At 45.2% G+C, this 20,561-nt stretch overlaps 1 protein-coding gene and 2 long non-coding RNA genes across 7 annotated transcripts; 1 reads left to right on the top strand and 2 right to left on the bottom strand.

Moving 5' to 3' along the window:
• Nucleotides 1-5,859: 5,859 nt before the first annotated feature.
• Nucleotides 5,860-7,248, bottom strand: LOC100828129. Of its 4 annotated transcripts, none has more exons than XR_001407533.2 (3): nt 7,124-7,225; nt 6,904-6,966; nt 5,860-6,822 (listed from the first exon to the last, which is right to left on the bottom strand). XR_001407533.2 is itself a non-coding variant. In XM_003577285.3 (2 exons), exon 2 carries the CDS (start codon nt 6,771-6,773, stop codon nt 6,249-6,251), a length of 525 nt encoding a protein of 174 aa, XP_003577333.1. In that variant the 5' UTR covers nt 6,774-6,822; nt 7,124-7,248; the 3' UTR covers nt 5,860-6,248. The 4 variants fall into 4 exon arrangements, 2 of the variants coding, with proteins under 2 accessions (XP_003577333.1, XP_014757581.1); XR_002959995.1 differs by having other exon boundaries at nt 6,904-7,045; nt 7,124-7,218; XM_003577285.3 differs by lacking the exon at nt 6,904-6,966 and having other exon boundaries at nt 7,124-7,248.
• A 5,235-nt stretch (nt 7,249-12,483) lies between these two features.
• LOC112268617 lies at nt 12,484-15,426 on the bottom strand. Its single transcript, XR_002959994.1, has 2 exons — nt 13,974-15,426; nt 12,484-13,009 (listed from the first exon to the last, which is right to left on the bottom strand). It is a non-coding gene; the product is annotated as an uncharacterized LOC112268617 (long non-coding RNA).
• Nucleotides 15,427-15,502: 76 nt separating this feature from the next.
• On the top strand, nt 15,503-18,939 carry LOC106866594. Of its 2 annotated transcripts, XR_002959993.1 has the most exons (3): nt 15,542-16,756; nt 16,835-17,999; nt 18,625-18,939. It is a non-coding gene; the product is annotated as an uncharacterized LOC106866594 (long non-coding RNA). The 2 variants fall into 2 exon arrangements; XR_001407423.2 differs by lacking the exon at nt 18,625-18,939 and having other exon boundaries at nt 15,503-16,756; nt 16,835-17,914.
• The last annotated feature ends 1,622 nt before the right edge of the window (nt 18,940-20,561 follow it).

Genomic DNA, 20,561 nt, shown 5'->3' with positions numbered 1-20,561 from the left:
CAAATTTAATTACCTCAAATCCTCAACCTGGAAGCTACAAAATTATGTCGTGAATAATTCCTTTTGGGACCTCTTGTATGCCCAAAACTTCTAATGTTTTGGCAAACATCTGCAACTCGTTCGTGTAGACAAATGTCAGAAAAAAAAATCAGAGTTCCGTATATGTGTGTGGCAATCCTAATACTGATTCTACTTTTAGCTCTCCAAAAAATTACCTGTCAACAAACCCATAGTGGTGGAGAGGTATCGAGTCGAATTTCCTTGTCTCTCATTCAACGCTGTGCGCTTCAATGTGCATAATCAACCTGTTCCTTCCATTCACCATTATTCCCTGCTTTGGTCTTCATTTAAGAGCTACTTGGAGTGAAATTTCTTCTGTTTTTCATGCAAACAGTGGCAGTGATTTCAATCAAATCTTGAGTTTTGGATAGGAGTTTAGAAAAATTGCTAATCTGAACCTTAATTCTGATGTGGTGTACATGAGAATGATAACACGTTTTTTAGGCAGCAATTGTTGTTGGATACCAAGGTGCCGAGCGATTCATGAGTCAGGACTCAGGAGGGCGACGCCCTCACAAATCCAAACCCGAGTATTTTTATCAAACATATCGCATTGAGAAATCGTTCCAAGCACTCGTAGGTCACTGTCTCTTAATATGGTACACAACAAGCACAATGTATGATTAAAACAAGAAAAGAAAAGGGAGACAATGACTATGTGAAAAACTCAAATTAATCTTGCTATTGAAGAACTGGAAGGTGACAATCAAGGAATATGGAAGACGTATAGATTGAATTTTGAATTTTGTTTTTATCTCTGATATAAAAAGCTTTCTTGATAGTCTAACTCCAGTTCTGTGAAACTGAAGAGCAAGTAAACCGTCACAGGTTAATAAATAAAAAATGCTGAATTCCTATACCTGGAAAATGAATAAAGCAAAAATAGATAAAATGAGCTTGATCTTGAGTTGCCAAAAAGATCACAGCAAACAAATTCTCAATTTCAAGATGAGATATCATGTGAGGACGGAAATGCATGGACGACCTGAATACCTGAATATCTCAAGCTGTACTTGTTCCTGCTTTCATCTCTGAAAATTTGACTTTGCAGGTTGTCAGTTTCATAAGACAGCAGTATAATCTCAAGCTGTACTTCCTGCTTTCATCTTTCAAAACTTGACATTGGCTCATGCTATTGATATTGAGCTGCCATGCAAACTTGCAAAGTCCAGGCTGTAACTCATTCTTTCTTCAGAGAAACTACCCAAACTACATCTGCAATATAAACAGGTTGGGAATTCAGTAAACACAAACCATGGTATACAATGCTCAATCCCTTCAGAAACAATTCTCAATACACACAACTAAACAAGTCTAAAACCCACGGTCCATAAAGCCAAATCGCTCGAAATCCTGAACCGATAGCCAACCCTAGCACGAATTCCTCAATTTTTCACCAATCCTTTCTTTCTAGAAGCGCCACCAGTTGCTCCGTTGTAGCAGTCGACGCCTCATTCCAGTCGCTTCCCCCGTTCCCTTGGCCGTCGTTCCCATGGACGCCGCGATGTCTGGCCGTACTGGGTTCACAGGCGAGGGAGACGACTCTATCATGTCTTGGCTCTGAGACGACGAGAACATATCGCGACCGCAGGAAGAATGGGGTAAGAGGATTAAGGATGAAAATATCACACTTGTGGCCTTTTTCAAGCGTGGGCTGGACAATGGGTTCAAGACCTAACTCTTTTAGCGGGTTATAAACTGAAGATTCCATGATCCCAAAATTTAGGACCCCCTTGACGCGGCCATGTTCACGTGAGCTGCTATTGTGGCTAAATAAGGCCGAGTTCGTCGATTTGGACTAAAACGAATCAGCTTGTCAAGTTTAACGTCCCACTTTTTAAGTTTGCAAGGTTAATGGTTGAAATTGAACATGCCTGCGAACTTTAAGGTTCTGTCATGCAATTTTCTCAAAATACTGCCATGGGGATAAGCTTTATCTATAGCGTCAATTGTCACATCATTGAGCCCCCGTTTAGCATACCTGGTTTGCTAGATTTAATTTCATTACTCAAAATTTAATTTCATTGCTCATTACCAAAAAATATGAATCTCTATCTCTACTACTTATAAAGTCACCAACTTGGCAGGAAAATCAAATCTAAGCCGTCCATTCGTATTCATCCAACGGTACAGGTTGCTTTGTTCTCCCCCTCCCCCGTCTCTGCGCTAAGGGCAACTCCAGCAGGGCGATCCAAAGGGACCGCCTTTTCTGTCCGGTTTGGGTCCGTTTGGGTCGCGGCCCGGACTGAAGGAAGGCAACCTGTCTGTTTAGGTCGTGGAGTGCGCCCAGCGGGGGGAACGCAAATCTGGAAAAAAAAAGATAGAAACGATTTGCATTTCATATATAGTAGATAGTTCATACATGCAAATCTAAAACTAGTACACAAAATATTAGAAGTAGTACTACTATACTATACTTCCCCCGTTTCTTGAAAGAGGGCACATTAGCTTTGATTAAGACAAAATTTTGACTAAGAATTACTCTATTAATATGTGGCTTGTAAGATATGGAACCATAAGTATTATGAAATACTTTTGATAACGAATCTGACGATACTAATTTTGTGTCATATAAATCGCATCTTAACGTAGTAATTTGTGCTCAAAGTCTTGTCTTAATCAAAACTAATATGCCCTCTTTCAAGGAACTGAGGGAGTACTAGATATCTACTCCGAGTCCGAGTCGAGGGTGATTACCAACGGCAGAGATGGAGTCCAGCACTCCGGCGGCGGAGACTGGTCGGCCATCTCCTGGTCCGCCGGCGGCTCCTACCCTGGCCACAGCAACTAGGGATCGTCCTCCCAGACCCGGCCATCATCGTCATCATCCACCACCTCCTCCTCCTTCACCTGCACCCACCACGGTGCAGGTTCTTCCACGGCAACGGCAGGAGCGCTGTCTTGGGCGTTGAGATGCAGCGCTAGGCCGAGCTCAGGCCACTAGGCCAGCTCGGCGAGGGTGGACTCCTCCTCTGCCTTGCAGATCATCTCCGCCTCCTCGTCCGCTGTCCGCGGCAGCGGCGCCACCTCCTCCCTGGAGGCAGCGATGGTGGCTTGGAGCTCGCTGACATCGTCATCCTCCTCTTCCTCCTCCTTCATGATGGCGGCGGCGATAGGCACCGTGCCTATGTCGACACCCTCCCGCCGGAGCTGGTGCTCCGACCGGAACCATTCGTCCCAGTATGGGGACTCCGGCTGGTACTAGTCGAGCAGCCGCTCCCTGCTAAGCCCGCCGCCGCATGATTTCGGCCAAGTGAGCCTGGCCGGTGGCACCAGAACCCTTTCCGGGCTCACGTGCCACCCGTGCTGCAAGTGCACGTTCGGCCATGGGAGCGGGATGCCCCACTCTTAGCAGTCCCTGGACAGGTCGACGCCGACATAGTGTCGAACTGGCCGGCTGGAGCGTGGGCGGTGCAATGGTGAATCCCCGCGATGCCGGCCGGTAGGACAGAGCGTGAAGCCGGCAAGAGGGAGCCACCGCGCGCCGCCGGCGGTGCGCTTCGGCGCGGTCCCGACGAGGACGACACCTCATGGTCGTTCTTGGTATTGCGCCACCACGGCTTGGGCGCCATTGTTGCGGTCGCTTTGGTGGTCGGTGGCTAGGGTTTGGTCTCTGTCGAAGTGGGGTGGGAAATGGGGACGGGGGCTTATCCCCATTTAATATGACCACGACAGTACGTGGTTGGGTCGCTGGCAAGTGGGGACAGGAAAGGTGAGAGGGTTTGACCACATGGACCAACCGGACCGCGCGGCGCTTCGTTTTGCGTCTGTGGAGACGCAAACCCGCCTCGGATTTGGGGCGGGAATAGGTCGACGCGGACCAGAGTCCGGACCGTCGCGCAAACGGGTCGCCCTGCTGGGGGAGGCATTTTGTCCGTTTTGGACCGAACGGACCGCACAGGCACAAATGCGTCGCTCCGCTGGTGTTGCCCTAATGATGTATGCCCCCTTCCATCGACCTGAGTGCGATATCCGAAAATAACACTATGCATTGTCCGTGCAAAAATAAAACCACGATCTACTCCTCCTCCCGTCCTCCGCACCGGAGCGCACTCCACTGCCAACGCCGCCGCATAGCCTACTTCGCTGCCTCCGCAGTTCCCGCGAACCCTCCGCTGCCGTCGCAGCCCAGGGAGTGCCGCCGCCGCTGTTGCGCCCGTCCCGTGAAGCCACCATCGCCGGAGGCCGCCAACAATCTCTCCCCCTACTTCGCTGCCGTCGCCGCCGCTGACGCGCCCGTCCCGTGAAGCTGCTTGTGCCTTGATTGTCATCTAAAAAAACTAACTGTTATGGACAGCTTCTGTGGAGTTTCCAGATGCTGTGTATGACATATTCCTGTTTTTTTATTATTTTGTACTCATACTAAAGCTTTATTTCCACAAAATATCGAATTAGTGATAATATATTCGTAAAAGGAAAATTGCAATTTCAGTAGGACAGACTCTGTCCTTTGCACTCTCTGTTCCATTGCAGAATTTCCCATCTTTTCAAAATAGCCTAACTGTATAGGTTTGATGTACAGGTTAGTTTTAACATGGCTGAAGTCTTTTCAAGAGATGCATGGAGATATATGGCTATATTCAGGTATATATAACGTGATTCTGTCATCTGCTTTTTTCTATTGTCCACTTCAATGTGGTTAATAGCTGCTTCTTGTTGCAGAATGACTGGATAGGGTCTCGATTTTGCTATCAGAAGATGTGTGGAGGTATATGGACTACACGACCTTGTCAAACATTGACCTAGGACGAATCAAAGAATTTCTTACTGCAATTAGCTATACTTAATCGGTTAAATAGCTCTTGACCTTCATATGTCCATGTCATTATTCCTTGCAGCCTGCTCATGTGAAAATCGATGTTGATTACCAGTGGATTGTACACCAAGTGGTTCCTTCTCTTGGCAGGCTTTTCATCTGTCTCTGAGCTTCCTTGAATATGCCAAAATTGGCGAGTTTTAACAATAGTGAAAGACTTGATATATTTACGATGATTGTATCTACTGTCATGCGGCTGTATCTGTGGACATGAGATCTTCTGTATTTTGTGTTCCGGGGAATATTTGCACTGATTTGTATTTCTGCGTCTTATATTTTGCAGCGGGGCTTAATGTTTATGAAGCTATTACCCATCTGTTGCAGCCCGTCTATTGGGAATGATGTTTTATATAAACACTGTGATGGAACCGATTCATCCTCTTTTCTCACATTGCTTCTGTGGTACATGATAATTACATCCCTTGAATTTGCTTCAATGAATAAACCATATTCAGAATGAGGCATATTTGTAAATACGAAGAGAAACAAGCTATAAACAATATCCGGAACAACAGAGTTGTCTTAGGACTGGGAGAAGCGAGTAGGTTCAAATGGCTAAACTCCACTGTTTCAGACTTGCAAGAGGTCACCGTGTAGTGGTAAAACATTGCTAGATTTAATGTCAGTAGTGATCATCGCCAAAATACTGATGGGATCCAAGTGTCTCAGTTCATCAATGCAGCCCCATTCTTCCTTGGAAGGCAAACAGGATTGAGCCGTTTGACATCTCAGCTAACTAAGTGCAGAATAGGTTCAGAATTAAAAAAGTTAGCTGCAGATAATCAGATTATATACATTTTTGTGGACGGAAGATTATAAAGAGTCCTAGCTGATGTTTTGTTGCCGAACTGGAAATTGCACGGTTTTTTCAGCATCGATCACACAACTTCAAGAACCCGTTTTGTGCCTCCCGAGAAGCCAACGGGACTAATTAGGCTTGCTTGGCTTGTTTGATACCGCTGATAATTAAGTTTTTTATATTATTTTTTACTGAACTCAGACAATTACATCTATGGTGATACAATCATACCGAAAACACTCTCAGCCTCTGCATAATTAGAGTGCACACAGCCCAGCATACTCTGCTAACAAGTACTCCCTCCGATTCATAATAAGTATCTCAGAGGTAGTACAACTTTGTAAATCGGAGGGAGTACAAAAATAGGTTCAGAATTTAACAAACATAATCAGATTAACTAAATTTCTTTTTATTTTCAGCATTTCTTATTTTGGAACGAGCCTAAGCTGATGATCTTTCTTCCTGAAAAGTTTTGCAGGAAATTACACAGTGATTTAGCATGGATCACATCGAGCAAGGTTACCAGAGTGATGAAGCACTTGGGGTTGGCTAAAACACCTTCCTTAGCTTGATCTAAGCTAATTTCTTACAGCCAGTTGCTTGCTTGACGACTCCAGGACGGTATCTTCTTCGCCCTCGTGCTAATGGAACAAGCGGAGGAACTATCTCATACTCCTCCTTGTGATTCTCAAAAAAATCTTCCTTGTGGCCGTGGGCAGCTGCATCTTCCACCTCCTCCTCGTCGTCGGTGACCTCTACCTGGTACGTATAATAGCCCTTAACCTCGTCGTACTCACGTCTAATCTTGTCCTGCAGCATCAGAATACGGTCGTTGACGTTCCTCTTAAAGAGGGCTTTCTTGGGATTCTGTTCAAACATCGATGGAGGCACGGGTTTCACTTTGTAGTCTAGCATAGCCAAAATTTCTGGGGTCATCTCGCGAATCACCGTCTTAATCTTGGTCTTCTTCCTCACATTCTTCTTGGTCGTATCCACTTCTTCTTCCGTATCAAACCCCATCCACTTGGACATTACATCGTAATCGATTGGCGCCCCGCTCAAATGCCACTTGGAAATAGCATCGTGATCGATTCCCATCGAGTTTAATTAGTATCTTGGTTCGCTGGAAAATTGCCCTGCCCCTGCCCTGCGAGATTGAGATTGAGATTGAGATTGAGATTGAGATTGATGTGGGATTTGATGGAAAATCTGGCGCCTCTAGACGCACATATATATCAATCGCCACAGACAGCACTTAGACTCGGAATCGAACCGTACGATCCGAGTCGACCTGCAGCGAATCGATTCGGATCTCAAGACTGAAATCGAGGATTAAAACAACTTAACCGGACTCGGAGAAGAAAACTCCTCTGGAGAAGGAGAGAAATCAGATACTCTATCTATCTCAGGGGATGCCAGAGGAATTGAAGAAAGAACAAGGCACGTACCCAGCAGCCGCACTCGCCGCCGGCGCCGATTTGCTTCGACCCTCTTCTTTCTCAGTTTCTTGTCCTGACCAAGAGAATAGAGGAATGGCCGGATGGATGGGCGGCATTTTTTCCTTCTTAAATTAAATAAACCTGGACTACTCGGCCACTCAGATCAGTCCAGCGATAGGCAGCTGCCGACCGTCCGATCAATTGATTGGTGGTTGTATTTTTCCCCTGCGTGGCTGGAGGTGGACATCTTCTTCCATGGGCCCTACTGGTCAGTGGGGGTCGGTCTGAGAGTCGTGGATCTTTGGTCAGCTGCCACGTGCTCACTCCTCCATTGCATACACGCACAAAAAAAAAAGCTCCCATGGGACCAGCATTTTTAGATCATCTCCAGTCACGTCCCCTAAAGGTCCCCAAATGGGCTTGGGGGGCGCCGTCGGAAAAAACCAGTTCCAGGAGGGTCCACTAATGATTTTTTTCTGTCCGCGTGGCCAAATAAATTAGTTGGCGCCCCCGGACCGAACCCAACTCACAGGAAGGCGGCCGGGGGCGGCGGCTTCACGTGTTATTGCGGCGGGCCTGTCCTGTCAGCGGCCATTAATCGCCGTCACCGGCCTCGGCTTCCCATGCGAGTAATGGTGGTCACCGGGTCAAACTGTCAGCTCGTCCCGTCGGATGCCACGTGGCGTGCCCCCGCGCATTCCAACGCCCGTTTCTCGTCGTGTTTATACTGCCCGCCGGGCCGCTTTCCCCACCTATAAAAGCAGCGCCGACCCCGGCGTGCTCGCCATTCTCGCCCTCGCATTCTTCTCCTCTCGCCCCCCCTTCTCTCTCTCTCTCTCTCTCTCTCTCTCTACCAAACCCGAGATGGACAGGCGCCGCTGCGGGCTCACGGTGGAGGAGGCCGAAGCCCTAGACCGGGCGGGTTACCCCGTGTAGCCAGACAGCAGCGTGCCGAGCGGCTGCTGAGCCTCGGCGGCGTCCCTATCCCGTCGGTGCCACGAAGCACTTTTTTGACGGCCTGACGTCAGAGGAGCGCGCGCTTCCGGAGTGGGACCGTCACACTAACAGCGCCTGGGCGCAATTCTTCGACGACCAGCGCGCCATCGATCTGGCCCGATTTGACAGCCATGGCCAAATCCCGCCGCCTCCTCGGAACAACATCGCCGGCCGGCGGTGTTCTAGGGCAGCCGGGCAGGACGCTACCGGCATTGATGGCACACATTGCCGCCGGCAACGTGCCCTGGCTAGAGACCCCGCCGCCTCCTCCTCCAGTGTCGACCGGCCACCAACGTTGGCCGGCTAGAGACCCCGCCTCCTCCTCCTCCCATTCTTCCTCAGCGGCATGCACGCTTCCGCTGCGCCGCGTCAAGGACGAGCCTGACTCGTCTCGTGGGCGTCGGGCGTTGTCGGAGGATGAGCGGACGTTGCTTGTGCTCCGCCGTGACGACGACCCAGAAGAGTTTCCGTCCAGCAATCGGCGGAGAAGGTCAGCGAAGAGGAGGCTGAGCAGGCACGCCACGCCTCGGCTTCACCATGACGGAGGCCGAGCTCATGGCCTGGAGCGATACCGAGCACAGAAGGAGAAGGCCGAGTAGGCATGCCAGCATGGCGACGTCATCGTCCTCGACAGTGACGAGGAGGAGGAGGAGCCCGCCGGCCTGTCGCCTGCGGACGACGCCTGGTGGGACAACCTCTTCGACGACGACGAGTAGGCGGCAGCTCGGTTTTTTAATATTTTGTATAATTTTCCCCAAGTTTAATCAAAATTCGCATTGTTTAATCAAATGTCGCCGAGTTATGTCAAATTTCACCAATTTTTTTTTTGAGAATTTGGTATTGTGGGTGTGGTTGGGAAGCGGAGGATCCCCATTGTTTATTTTGCGAAGGCGCCCCCCTCCCATAAAAGGCCTAAAAGTCGACCACCGCGGACGTCAATTTTTTTTTCTTTCAAAAAAGAGGTGAAACCCCCGGGCATCTGCATCAAAAAGATGCACACAAACACATTTATTGATTTATTAACAAGCCTGACAAAATGAATACATCGATCGGAACATCCAAAGCTACCAAACTATACCTACAAGACCGATGTAGGCGGTGGCCATCATCCGGGCCGACTGCCTGGACCGCATGCCACCACACAACATCGAAATCCGAAGGCCGCACTGGACACAACTGGATAGGCGAATCCACAGCGTGTGCCATCTGCTCACGTTCTAGAAACAACCACCACCTTCTTCCACCAACCCATCTTCAAGATATAGATCAAAGCGTTGCATCATGCTAGACTTGGCATCGACGAGCAGGACCAAACCCCTTCAGCAGCACATGTCCAAAATGTGATCCGGGAGACCCAGATCTAGGGTTTCCCCTTGAACATCTGGACGAGAGGCAGGAGAAGCATAGTGACGACACCTTCAACAAGGTAACGACTCCCGTGAGCACCGCCATCGTCAGCCCCGAACGAATCGAAGCCATGCCTCCCAGATTCGCCACGATCAGAGAGCAACAGGTCGTCCTTGCCTGCCTAGCTTTGGAGAGGGAGCCGCCTCCATGCAAGGACCCGACCAGCAGGCCGCCGCTGCCACAAACAGCAGCAAGGACGCGGCCAGGCAAGGCCTCCGCTGCCACCCTGGCCAGTGATGCCGCCGCCAGGATGCGCCTCCATGACACAACCCAGGCTGGCCGCTGCTGCTGCCGTGCGCCTCCAGGACGCACCCCAGGTGAAAGATCTGTATGGTCGACTAGAGTGGGGGGGGGGGTGAATAGGCGACTAACAAATTTTCACTTTTTCCTTTTCTTTCTTGAAAGATACAAGCACTTAATCCTAGGGCTTACTAAATTCTCTAAAGTGAATACAACCCTACTATGAAGTGCAATAGCCGAAGCGATAGCCGAAGTAACAAGAGAAACAATGTAGCGAGCGAGAATGTAAAGGGGTAAAAATGATACCACACGGGAGACGAAGATTTGACCGGAGTTCCACCTTTTGGGACAGGTGTACGTTTCCGTTTGGAGAGTTCTCTACCACGAAGGTAGAGGAGCCACAAAGGCTCACTCTATTCTCTTCCCACAACACCACAAAGGCGAGGTAAGCTCCACTAATGGCTTCCTTGAAGGATTGAGACTCACCATATATGTCATATTTTGGGTGCTGTCAAGTATTAGTGAAACCACATATTATGAATTCTAATATTTAGCACTTCATGAATTTTTGCTATATATCGTTTTGATTCTACATATGTGTATAAAATCGATACGAAATAACTCAGCCAGAGAGCCAAGAAAGAATTTCAAATCAAGGGTATTATAGACTTTTGAACAGACAACTCAGATAATAAGCTTGGAAACCAACAGCCGAGAAAAACTGGACTGCAGTTCTTCAGGAGCTTCTCCCCACCACAATTTATGTGGGTAGAGAAGTTCAATCCGTTTCTTGGGAAGCTGAAGCTAAAAAGAACTGGCCCCTATTGTACTGTTACCTTAACATGATCTAAGGCGTTTATTTTGATCCAACAGTTAAAAACAAGTGGACGAATACTGAGCTCACACACCATTGCAAAAGCGTGACTTAATGGAGTACTAATTCTCATCCTCCTCCTCATCGTCAGTATTGTCATCATCTGACTTCACATCAACAAATTTGAATTCTGTTAAAACCATGTTGAGTTAGCAATGCGTATTTGGGAAGATACTTCAATAATTTTGATAATTGGAGAAGATATTTACAAGGAAACTTCTAGTGAATTTTTTCCATGAGAAGACTGAAATATTCTAGAAGGATTGAGAGGTTGCATGAAAGTATAGATATTTGTCATGGGACCTCCTAAAGTAAGTCCAGCATGCCAAAGATAAAAATATTCTAAGAAGATTGGGAGGTTACATGAAGTGTGATGATGTTTATCCGCAAGAAAAGGAGTGATCGATGGTATTTACCGTGGAAGACACTAGAGAAATATCTTCATGGAGAAGTAACAAATATCTGAGACTAGGATATTTTGGTGGAGTGTTCTAGGGAATAGATATGTCCAATAGGCTTCTCATGCATCCAATGGTCTTGTGAGTCGAATAAGACGTTAAGATGAGGATGGTATCATTTTAAAGGTAGAGTAATATCATAAATCAGGAGGATATCCCTTGCTAGACTTGATAAAGATATGTGGCCTTGGAGTGCTGAAAAGAACGGCTTATATTCAGTCAAGTCAGCATACCGGCTACTGTCTCTGTGGAAGCGCACACTAGAACAGAATAAAACCAATAAGGCAATCTCTTCGATTGGTGAGGATAATCCAATCTGAAAAAAGCTTTGGCATTTAAAGATTCCTCCCAAAGTGAAGGCCTTTTCGTGGCAGGTTATAAATAATTATATGCCAGTGCCCTAACTGTGGTGTTGATGATGAAACCTGTTTTCATGTGTTGATAAAATGCATTTTTTCCACAATATTTTGGCAATTTTTAATGAGCTTTATAATATCAAACTACCAAAATTGCATCAAGTGACATTGATCAACACTTGTAGTGAATAGCAGTAATATAAATGAGGTTCTCCACAGGGATTAATGTGCAATAGTTTCTAATCGTCAATCTTTAGCTAAGCAAGCAAATGTGTGTGTTTAAGAATTAATACCAACAATTTAAAACAGGCTAAGAACTGTGTTTTTGATTATTTTCTGTTTACTGTTCACAATCTGAAAATAGACTTTCTGACGAAACTGAATTTCAATATTGACAGATAAAACTTAACACTAAAGAAATTAAGACAGTGAAGAATCTAGAAAGATGCAGAGATTAAGACAAGGGATAATAGCAAGATTAAGGTTCTAGGAAGAAGATTTAGCAAGCAATAGACATGGAAAAGATTCAGATCAGGAACTAGAATCAGATTAACAAAGGTTAAGAGTAACAGGTGCAGAAAGTTCAGATTCAGAAGTAGAACAGGTTCAGAGATTAGAAAAGCAGGGTTTTTAACTAGATGCAAGTGTTTAGACAGGGAAGAACAACAAGAACTAGATCTAGAGAAGGTTTAGAAGCAAGATTTAAGGCATGGATTAGATCAGATTAAGTTTACTTAGCAGATCAAGAATTAGAACAATAGGAATTCAGGTTTAGGGGAGGCAGAATTAAAGACAGGAAAAAATTTGGCTAGCAGTTGAGAATAAAAGATGCATGGACATGATCTATTGAATAAAAACAACACATGAACGTCTACTAACATAACATGAACATGGATCTAATGCAGGAACGAGCACAAGTACAATTCTTGAACAAATCACAGCAACACATGACATGAACAAGAAAAACAACACCAAACAGCACATAACTGAATTATAGACAATGTTAAAGACAGGGAAGATGATCTAGTATAGCAAACAAGTCACAAATAAACACTAGAATAGATTACTAAACTGGAAAAAGAGTTTTGCACGCAGGATGAAGAGTTTACAGCCAAGAACAGCAAGAACAAGCAGGGTTCAGACTTAAGATAGGGAAGAGATTCAGTTACAGAGAGATGTAGCAGCAGATTCAGCAGAGGAGTGGGATATGGGAAAGATTTGTGGCCTAGAACACTATGAACTGAGGAGAAGAAGAAGAGAGGAAGCCATGAAAAGGTGTCTTCGAGTTTTAGATTTACCAACCCATCCCAGGGCTGGCTTGGAAAGAAAGTGGGGTGCAGGTGGTGGATGCCTTCGAGGGAGAGGGGCTGCCTTCCTTTATGCCTTTTCCTTCGCTCTCTCTAATGGATGCATGAACTCAACATCAACTTTAGCTTATGAATACAGCTTCTAACGTGTTCTTCTCTTCTTTTTGCCTAGTTGCTTTTTGTTCTCTTTTCTTCTTCTTCTCTTTTAGTCCATAATGCGGCATGATGTAGAGAAAATGTGCCTTTTCGCACCAAACCTGCATATAAATGTAAATGTGCTGTAACATACATAATTTAAGCTTTTCTGGTTCGAATAATTTGAATTCAAATTCAAATCTGCTAAATTCAAACATGATCAGCTCCAAATGTATTTTGAAAAAGTGTGTAAAGTGGGTACTGATCATACCCCCACACCTGAATTTTTGCTTGTCCTGAAGTAAAATAATTGGCTGATCAACAACAATTAACAGATATGCAGAGTTGTTGAAACAAATCAATGCAATTAACAAGTTCAGTTTTCTGTCAAAACATCCATATAAATTGTATATCAAACTTTTCAATCATTTATGGGCATCATGTAAAGACAAATGAATTCTAAAAGATAGTACTTGACTGAGCGGAGCTACTAAAGTTCAGAAAATAGGCAAATAAACAGCAATGTGGTTTTAACCACTTATTTGCAGAGAACTGTGACTTTTGTCACTTATTGAAAGCTGAAAACTGTAGCAAAGCCACTTATTGAATTTATAAAAAAATTCAGAACAGGATCTGTGGCACAGCCGCTTATTGCAAGAAATGTGACTTTTGCCACTTATTTGAGAGAGAATAAACACATGTGGACTTTGCCACTTATTGAATTCCAGAAAACAGCAAGCAAACTTAAGTAACAATGCTCAATGACACAGATTTCAAGTATCACAATCCCAAGATCATCACATCTACTTAGTGACAATAAGAAATTAGCTCAGAAATCACAACTGATGCACCAGGAATCATTGAAATTTGAGATATTCATTTTATAAGGTCATTTTGAACAGAGAACTAATTTCTTGCAACTACAATTAATGGTTTCTTGACAAAGCATTACTATAAACAATGTTGAGGCACAATCAGTTAAAGCATTTGATTTTGCAATGAAATTATTTCAGGATTGGTGAATTTTGAGCTGCTGAATTAAGTTTAAGCTCATGAAGTTAAGAATTGGAAGCGGAAATAGCTCACCAAATTTTTTCGGCAGCTGGCATCAGGTTCTTGACAATTTAATGTTCATAAGAGATTTCCTTGTTTTTTGCCCTAACCCCTTTGCTTCTTTGCTTCACAGATATCCAGAACCAGAATCCAAATTTATTTCCTACAAAAAGAAAAGACAAACATAAAACACACCTCATAAAAACAAAAAGGGAAAATTACTGAAAATGAACTTTATTCCCAGGTTGTCTCCTGGTAGCGCTTGTTTTTGGTCTTTAGGTTGACCCTTGATGTAGTTTGACTGCATTGTGCATCGACTGCCCATTTACCCAACTCCGTCCGCCGGGCCATACTTCTTTGATTCATAATGCGCGAATCAATTGATCTGCTAATCGCTCTGCTACGGCTTCTTCGATCACGGACGAATCCTTACGGAAGCCATGACTCGAGAGACCATCTATTGGGTTTCAGGTTCAGGGCTTGCACCATCACGAGGTTGTCGTCGATTCAGGTGGTCGCCACAGGTGCTGGAGGCCTTCGAGGGTGCCATCATAGGACATCCTCGAGGCCACCCTCACCAGACAACGCCGGCCGCCGGGTGATTGCCAACATCGCCGTTGATCAGGATTTATGATTCATAGCAAAGGCCGCACGGGAATTAGGCCATGAACCAGATCTTAGGCAGGGAGCGCTGATTACGGTTGGTGGGCTTGGGGATTTAGCGATATGCGGGTGTTTTTGCAAAAGTATAGCTTGCCAAGCCTGGAAGCGGGCGGTGATTGTAATTTTGCATTGAACCGGACGTGAGGCGCATGATTTGGATCGTTGGGTGCAAAACGAAGGGATGCAGGGATACACGACATGTAACGGATTCACTGGATACGGTGCCTTCGTTAAGCAATTTCAAGTGTAAACTCTGGGTGCAAGTTCATAAATACCATGCATTGTGCCCTTCTTTCCCTCCATCTTGTTGTAATCATTATGCAAAAGTTGTAATTTCATAGATGGATGGATGGATCCACTTGTGTTCAGTGGTGGATTTCCATTAACATGTTTTATCTTGTATTGTCACTTGGTCACAATGTTTTTGTGGAGGCTTATCTTTTGGTGATGATTTTCCTTTTCTTTTTTTATTTCATTATATCAAATATGGAGTATCTAATAATCCCTCTGATACATAAAAATTGTCGCCAAATTAGTACAAAATAGGCGACGGTTTTTATGAATCAGAAAAAGACGAAAACCAAAAATAACTGGACTCGGGCCTCTCAATAGACTCAGGTCTCTCAATAGCTTCTCTCCAATATGGTTTCTGTGAACAGGTAAAGCTGTTTCTAAAGAAGTCGAAGCTAAAATAAACTGGCCTTTGTCTGCTCCAGGGAGGGTGGGCCATGGCCGCGCGCGAGGGAGGAGGCGGCCAGGCGGCGGTGGGCCCGAGGGTGCGGTGGCGCAGTCGTGGTGGGAAGGGGGAGGGGGGACTGCTCGTCCGCCGCTTCTTCTCTTGGCGATCGTCTGCCCAAGAGGCTTCTCGGTATTATTCTATCAAGATGGAAGAAGAGCCGGGGAGGGCACATGAAGAAGAAATGAGAGGAGGGGGAGGAGAAGAGAAATGAGGGGATGAGGAAGCTGGCGCCCTGCTTCCCCTTCACCGGAGGAGGAAGCTATGGCCCGTCGCCGCCTGGATAGGGAGGAGCTCTCTCTCTCTCTCTCTCTCCCTCTCTCTTCCCGTGCTTCTTCAGATTCTTCCACGCGTTTCCAGTTTCCCTACCTAATTCCCCGCCAGTGCTCAATATGGGGCATCGGGCGGGGAGATTTTTGGGCAGGGGCGGATTTGGGCAAAAAATTAGACGGAGATTTCACGTCGGGATGCCGTTGGGGAGGGTTACGGCTTACCGGTGTTTTGCCTGACCCCATACCAGTCGGCACCCACTCTTTACCCTCCCCGTTTTCCCCGTTCCCCCAATTTCCCCATACCCAGCGAATCCTCCTCGCTCAGCCTGTTCACCGAAATCCCTAATTTCTGGCCCAGACGATGATTTGGCGAGAGAAGGGGAGGGAACAGGCGCCAAGGAGGGAGAGGAGCACGAAATATCCAACTTCCGTGCCCAGGCGACGATTTGGCCCCGGGAAGGAGGGGACAGGCGCCATTGGAGGGAGAATACGAGCAGCAAGAAGAGGGAGGGAAGACGGGAGCTGCTGCACCCTCTGCTGCACCTTAGAAAGAACGGAGGGGAGGAAGAAGGCTGGGCGTGGCCGGACGCACGTACGGCGCCGTCGTCGAGGATTTCGTGGTTGCCGTCTCCAACCTCTGCCGTCCTTCCTACTCTACCCATGGCGCGAAGGCCACCGTCGTGGGCGGCGGACAATTTTGCTGGATGCCAGACTTTGGGCATTACCCATTACCCTACCCGAAATTTAGGGGTGATAAATTTCTCCTCCCCGTTGCTCCTGGTAACGGGTCGGGCAATGGATACGGGTTACCCACCGGCATCCTGAGTTCATTTCAGACGACTAATCGATTTCTACACCGATTTTATCGGCACACGTGATTTCCTCTGCCGATAAACATTAAACTCCACGTTCCTTTCCCAATCAGCGATTAGTCGACACTGAATCGGTCAATTTCGGTGATTACGAGTGAGCATGAAGTGAATAGATGCGGTGAAGAAAGAAACTGCGTGGGTACAAAATACAACCCCGTCATTTAAGAAGAAGAAAAAACGCCGATCATCCATCCGGCGATTTCTCTGTTCTCTTCGGGAGAAGAAAGAAGAGGGGCGAAGCAAATCGGCGCCGGCGGCGAGTGCGGCTGCTGGGTACGTGACTTGTTCTTTCTTCAATTCCTCTGGCCTCCTCTGAGATAGATAGAGTATCTGATTTCTCTCCTTCTCCAGAGGAGTTTTCTTCTCCGAGTCCGGTTAAGTCTTAATCGCCGATTTCAGTCTTGAGATCCGAATCGATTCGCCGCAGGTCGACTCGGATCGTACGATTCGATTCCGAGTTAAGTGCTGTCTGTCGCGATTGATATATATATATATATGTGCGTCTAGAGGCGCCAGATTTTCCATCAAATCCCACATCAATCTCAATCTCGCAGGGGCAGGGGCAGGGCGATTTTCCAGCCGTACCAAGATAATTAAACTTGATGGGATGGGATCACGCTGCTATTACCAAGTGGAAATTAAGCGGGGCGCCAATCGATTACGATCAAATGTCCAAGTGGGTGGGGTTTGATACGGAAGGAGTGGATACGACCAAGAAGAATGTGGGGAAGAAGACCAAGATTAAGACGGTGATTTACGAGGTGACCCCAGAAATTTTGGATATGCTAGACCGGAAAGTGGAACCCGTGCCTCCATCTCTGTTTGAAGAGAATCCTGAAGCCGCCGTGTTTTATAGCAAAATCAAGGAGGAAATTCTGATGATGCAGGACATGATTAGGCGTCAGTACGAGCTCAAAGGCTATGGCACGTACCAAGAAGAGGTCACCGACGACGAGGAGGAGGTGGAAGATGCAGCTGCCCACGGCCACACGGAAGATGCAGCAACGATAGATCCTCCCCACCACAGGGAGGAGGATGAAATGGTTACTTCGCTTGTTCCACTAGCACGAGGGCGAAGAAGATATCGTCCCGGAGTCGTCAAGCAAGCAACTGGCTGTAAGAAATTAGCTTAGATCGAGCTAAGGAAGGTGTTTTGGGCAACCCGCAGTGCTTTCATCAATCTGTTGGCCGTGCAAATGGTGCGTTGGTGGATTACCGAATTGTTGGGTGGAAATACAGTTGGTGATATCGGAGTTCTTATGTCGTGTAAGGCTGTATAATCTGCATGTTTTACAGCAAAATGATGCTTGAGGTTTAAGATGGTGCTCTAATGAACCAGTAGATGTCAAGTGCAGAAGTCCTGTAGGTGTGAATCTGTATAAATCAATTGCTTTAGTGAATGCCTAAGTGCTAAATTTCATTACGGATCCATGATGCCCAGTTGTGATTTCAGTTAGTCTTGCAGATCAAGGGAGATTCGGTGACTGATTATTGTGTGCGCCGAATAAAATAATGTGTAAGAAATAGGGCACTATTAGATTTTGGTCTCTATTTTATGATTATTTCAGAATGAGAAAACAGAGGAGAATTTTTTTTTTCTTCTAATAATGTTACCCTGCTGCTGCAAATTTCAGTGATTCAGAATTTTATTTCTAAGCAAATCCCAACGATTTATAATGCATAAGTAGCCTGCATAAGACTACTCTGTTAACAAAATATCTTTCATGTTCTTTTATTGCCACTGTTATCTTATATTGACCACTCTGTTATCTTCAATAGTAGTTGACAAGCACAGGCTCCATTTCTTTTGGCAATCGACCACTCTATTATCATATTGCCACTGGTTTACCATGTATCCCAAGAGATTAATGCGCTAAAAGGAACAAGAAATAGTTTTGAAAGTACTTTCTCTCTTTCCACTACGGTACAAACTCTCTTTACAAATTTTTTTTGAGGCAATCTGGGGGGGGGGGGGGGGGGCGGTGAGTATGAGTTCACCTTTCAGAAACGCCAAACCATTTGATAATGACATCTCTTTACAATTGTGAGCTCGGGATCTTCTTCAACTCATATTTGTGTGTTTTACCAACTTTATAGTCTTCTTATCCGCCCTCTAACAAAGAGTACATTGTTTTTTGTAGATTTACAAAAGGCGAGGCAAAAAGGCTGCTCCTAACATTGTTGCGGGAGTATACAATTGACTTCATGTTGTGATGCAAGATCCTGTTGCAGCATATGCAAGCAAATTGATTCATGTTGATGCAAACCAGTGTTTGAAAAATAATTTTTTTTTGCGTGATTCTTTGCACGTATTGATATTTTTTATTGGCAAGAGTAAATAAGAACTTGCATCTATATAAACATGGACCCAAGTGCATGAACTTGCATCTGAATGAACATGTACGTAAGTGTTGCTTGATATATTGAATTTGCATCTGGGATGGATGTGTACTGAACTGTTGCTTGATGCCTTAATTGATCTGAGTAATCCTCTAGTGGCATGGATTAACAGAATGGCTAATTTGTGACAGGGATTAGACCCACTGGTGGAATTGACCCAAACAGGAATTGGGTGGAGGGAGGGGATTCACCAAGTCCCCTGCAGGGATTAGATGCACTCCTTTCATCCGAATGGAGCCCAAGATTTTGTTCGGTTTTGGATTTCTTGATGGGGATCAGAAGGGATAAAGGGGAACTTGAGCTGCAATCTCGGTAATCCCTAGGCCCTAATGGGGTAGAAACCCACGGGGGGATATTTTTTGGCCCATTGCAATCTTTACTCACGTGCACGCACATCTCTAAATTTGAACATGTTTTCATGTCTCATTTTATTTAAGTTGTTTTTATTACCCTTTTCTTACTGAGCCAATTAAATAGATGTGATGATCTAATGATGTAAGCGTTCCCAACGTACAATCCACGCACATTGCGGCCTAGTCCAAAATGCAAGGAATCTCATTTCCGAAACTCATTTCTCTTTAAGCCTGCACGTGAAACATACGATCCTTGCACATTGCTTCAGATAAAATCCACGAACATATAAATGATATTATAATTAGTTGTAGAAATATTACAATTCAATTTCTGTTTGAAGTGATACTTAAAAGAAATCTAATCAGCAATGTTATTCACTAATTTGTATTTTTATGAAGGCCAACCTATTTATGTGATCATGTTGCCTCCTTATATAGCACTGATCTATCAACCACCTCAGCTCTCATGGCACGTACTCCTTGACTTCCATACAAACCAGAGCTTCCTGTTATTAGTGGGTCTAGTAAGGAATAATTAAACAATTTCGCCACCACATCAAGTCCAATTCAAATCTCAAGGGGGTATACAAGATAAAGATCCATGCTACAAATGTTTCTCCTCCATACATTGCCAGCCTTGCATTACATGCAAATGAACTAACTGAATATTCACGGAGACTCCATATTAGAATGTGTTCATGCATATTGCAGCATGTCAGTTCCACTTAACTGCAACCAATCATAGACATTCTAACAATAGAACTAATTCCTTTGCATATCGAAGGACACCATCTAAATTTTTTAAGACAAGAAAATATCGCATCTCTCCCGTGGTATCCGCTACATTGACTTTACTAACTCGCCCAAAATTGTCGCGAGCAAGTATAATCGGCAAAAAAAAATCAACCTTGAATGGCAAAGACAGACATATACTAATATATATTACATCAATAAACTTCACAAACAACTATAACATATAGCTTCTGAGCAGTCTATTTTCACTGTCTCCAATTTGGTCTAATCACTGCACAAATATTAGAAGAATGTAGTTGGAGTCTCAGATCTAAACAAATAGGAAGAAACAATAAGCTAATATTTCTTTCTCATTGCCTTATGACTTTCACCAGCCTCATTGTTCAGATCCCTCTGCTCCGTTTCTCCCAATCACAATCTATTGTCAGTTTGAACTCTGAATTCACAATCTATTGTTAGTTTACACTTTGAATGTTAAACTACAAATATTATCAACAAACATCAATCTCTACTTGCATTATCGTTAGTTTACACTCTGAAAACTGATGGAAAATGTACATATTAAGTCGCTA

Source organism: Brachypodium distachyon, chromosome 4 (assembly GCF_000005505.3).
Source record: "Brachypodium distachyon strain Bd21 chromosome 4, Brachypodium_distachyon_v3.0, whole genome shotgun sequence".
Lineage (NCBI taxonomy): Eukaryota > Viridiplantae > Streptophyta > Magnoliopsida > Poales > Poaceae > Brachypodium > Brachypodium distachyon.
Note: the sequence above shows the minus strand (reverse complement) of the source record. Positions and strands in the feature narration are given on the sequence as shown.

Coding starts and splice junctions, on each gene's coding strand:
- LOC100828129 (XM_003577285.3), bottom strand. CDS start 6,773: ATGGGAATCGATCACGATGCTATTTCCAAGTGGCATTTGAGCGGGGCG.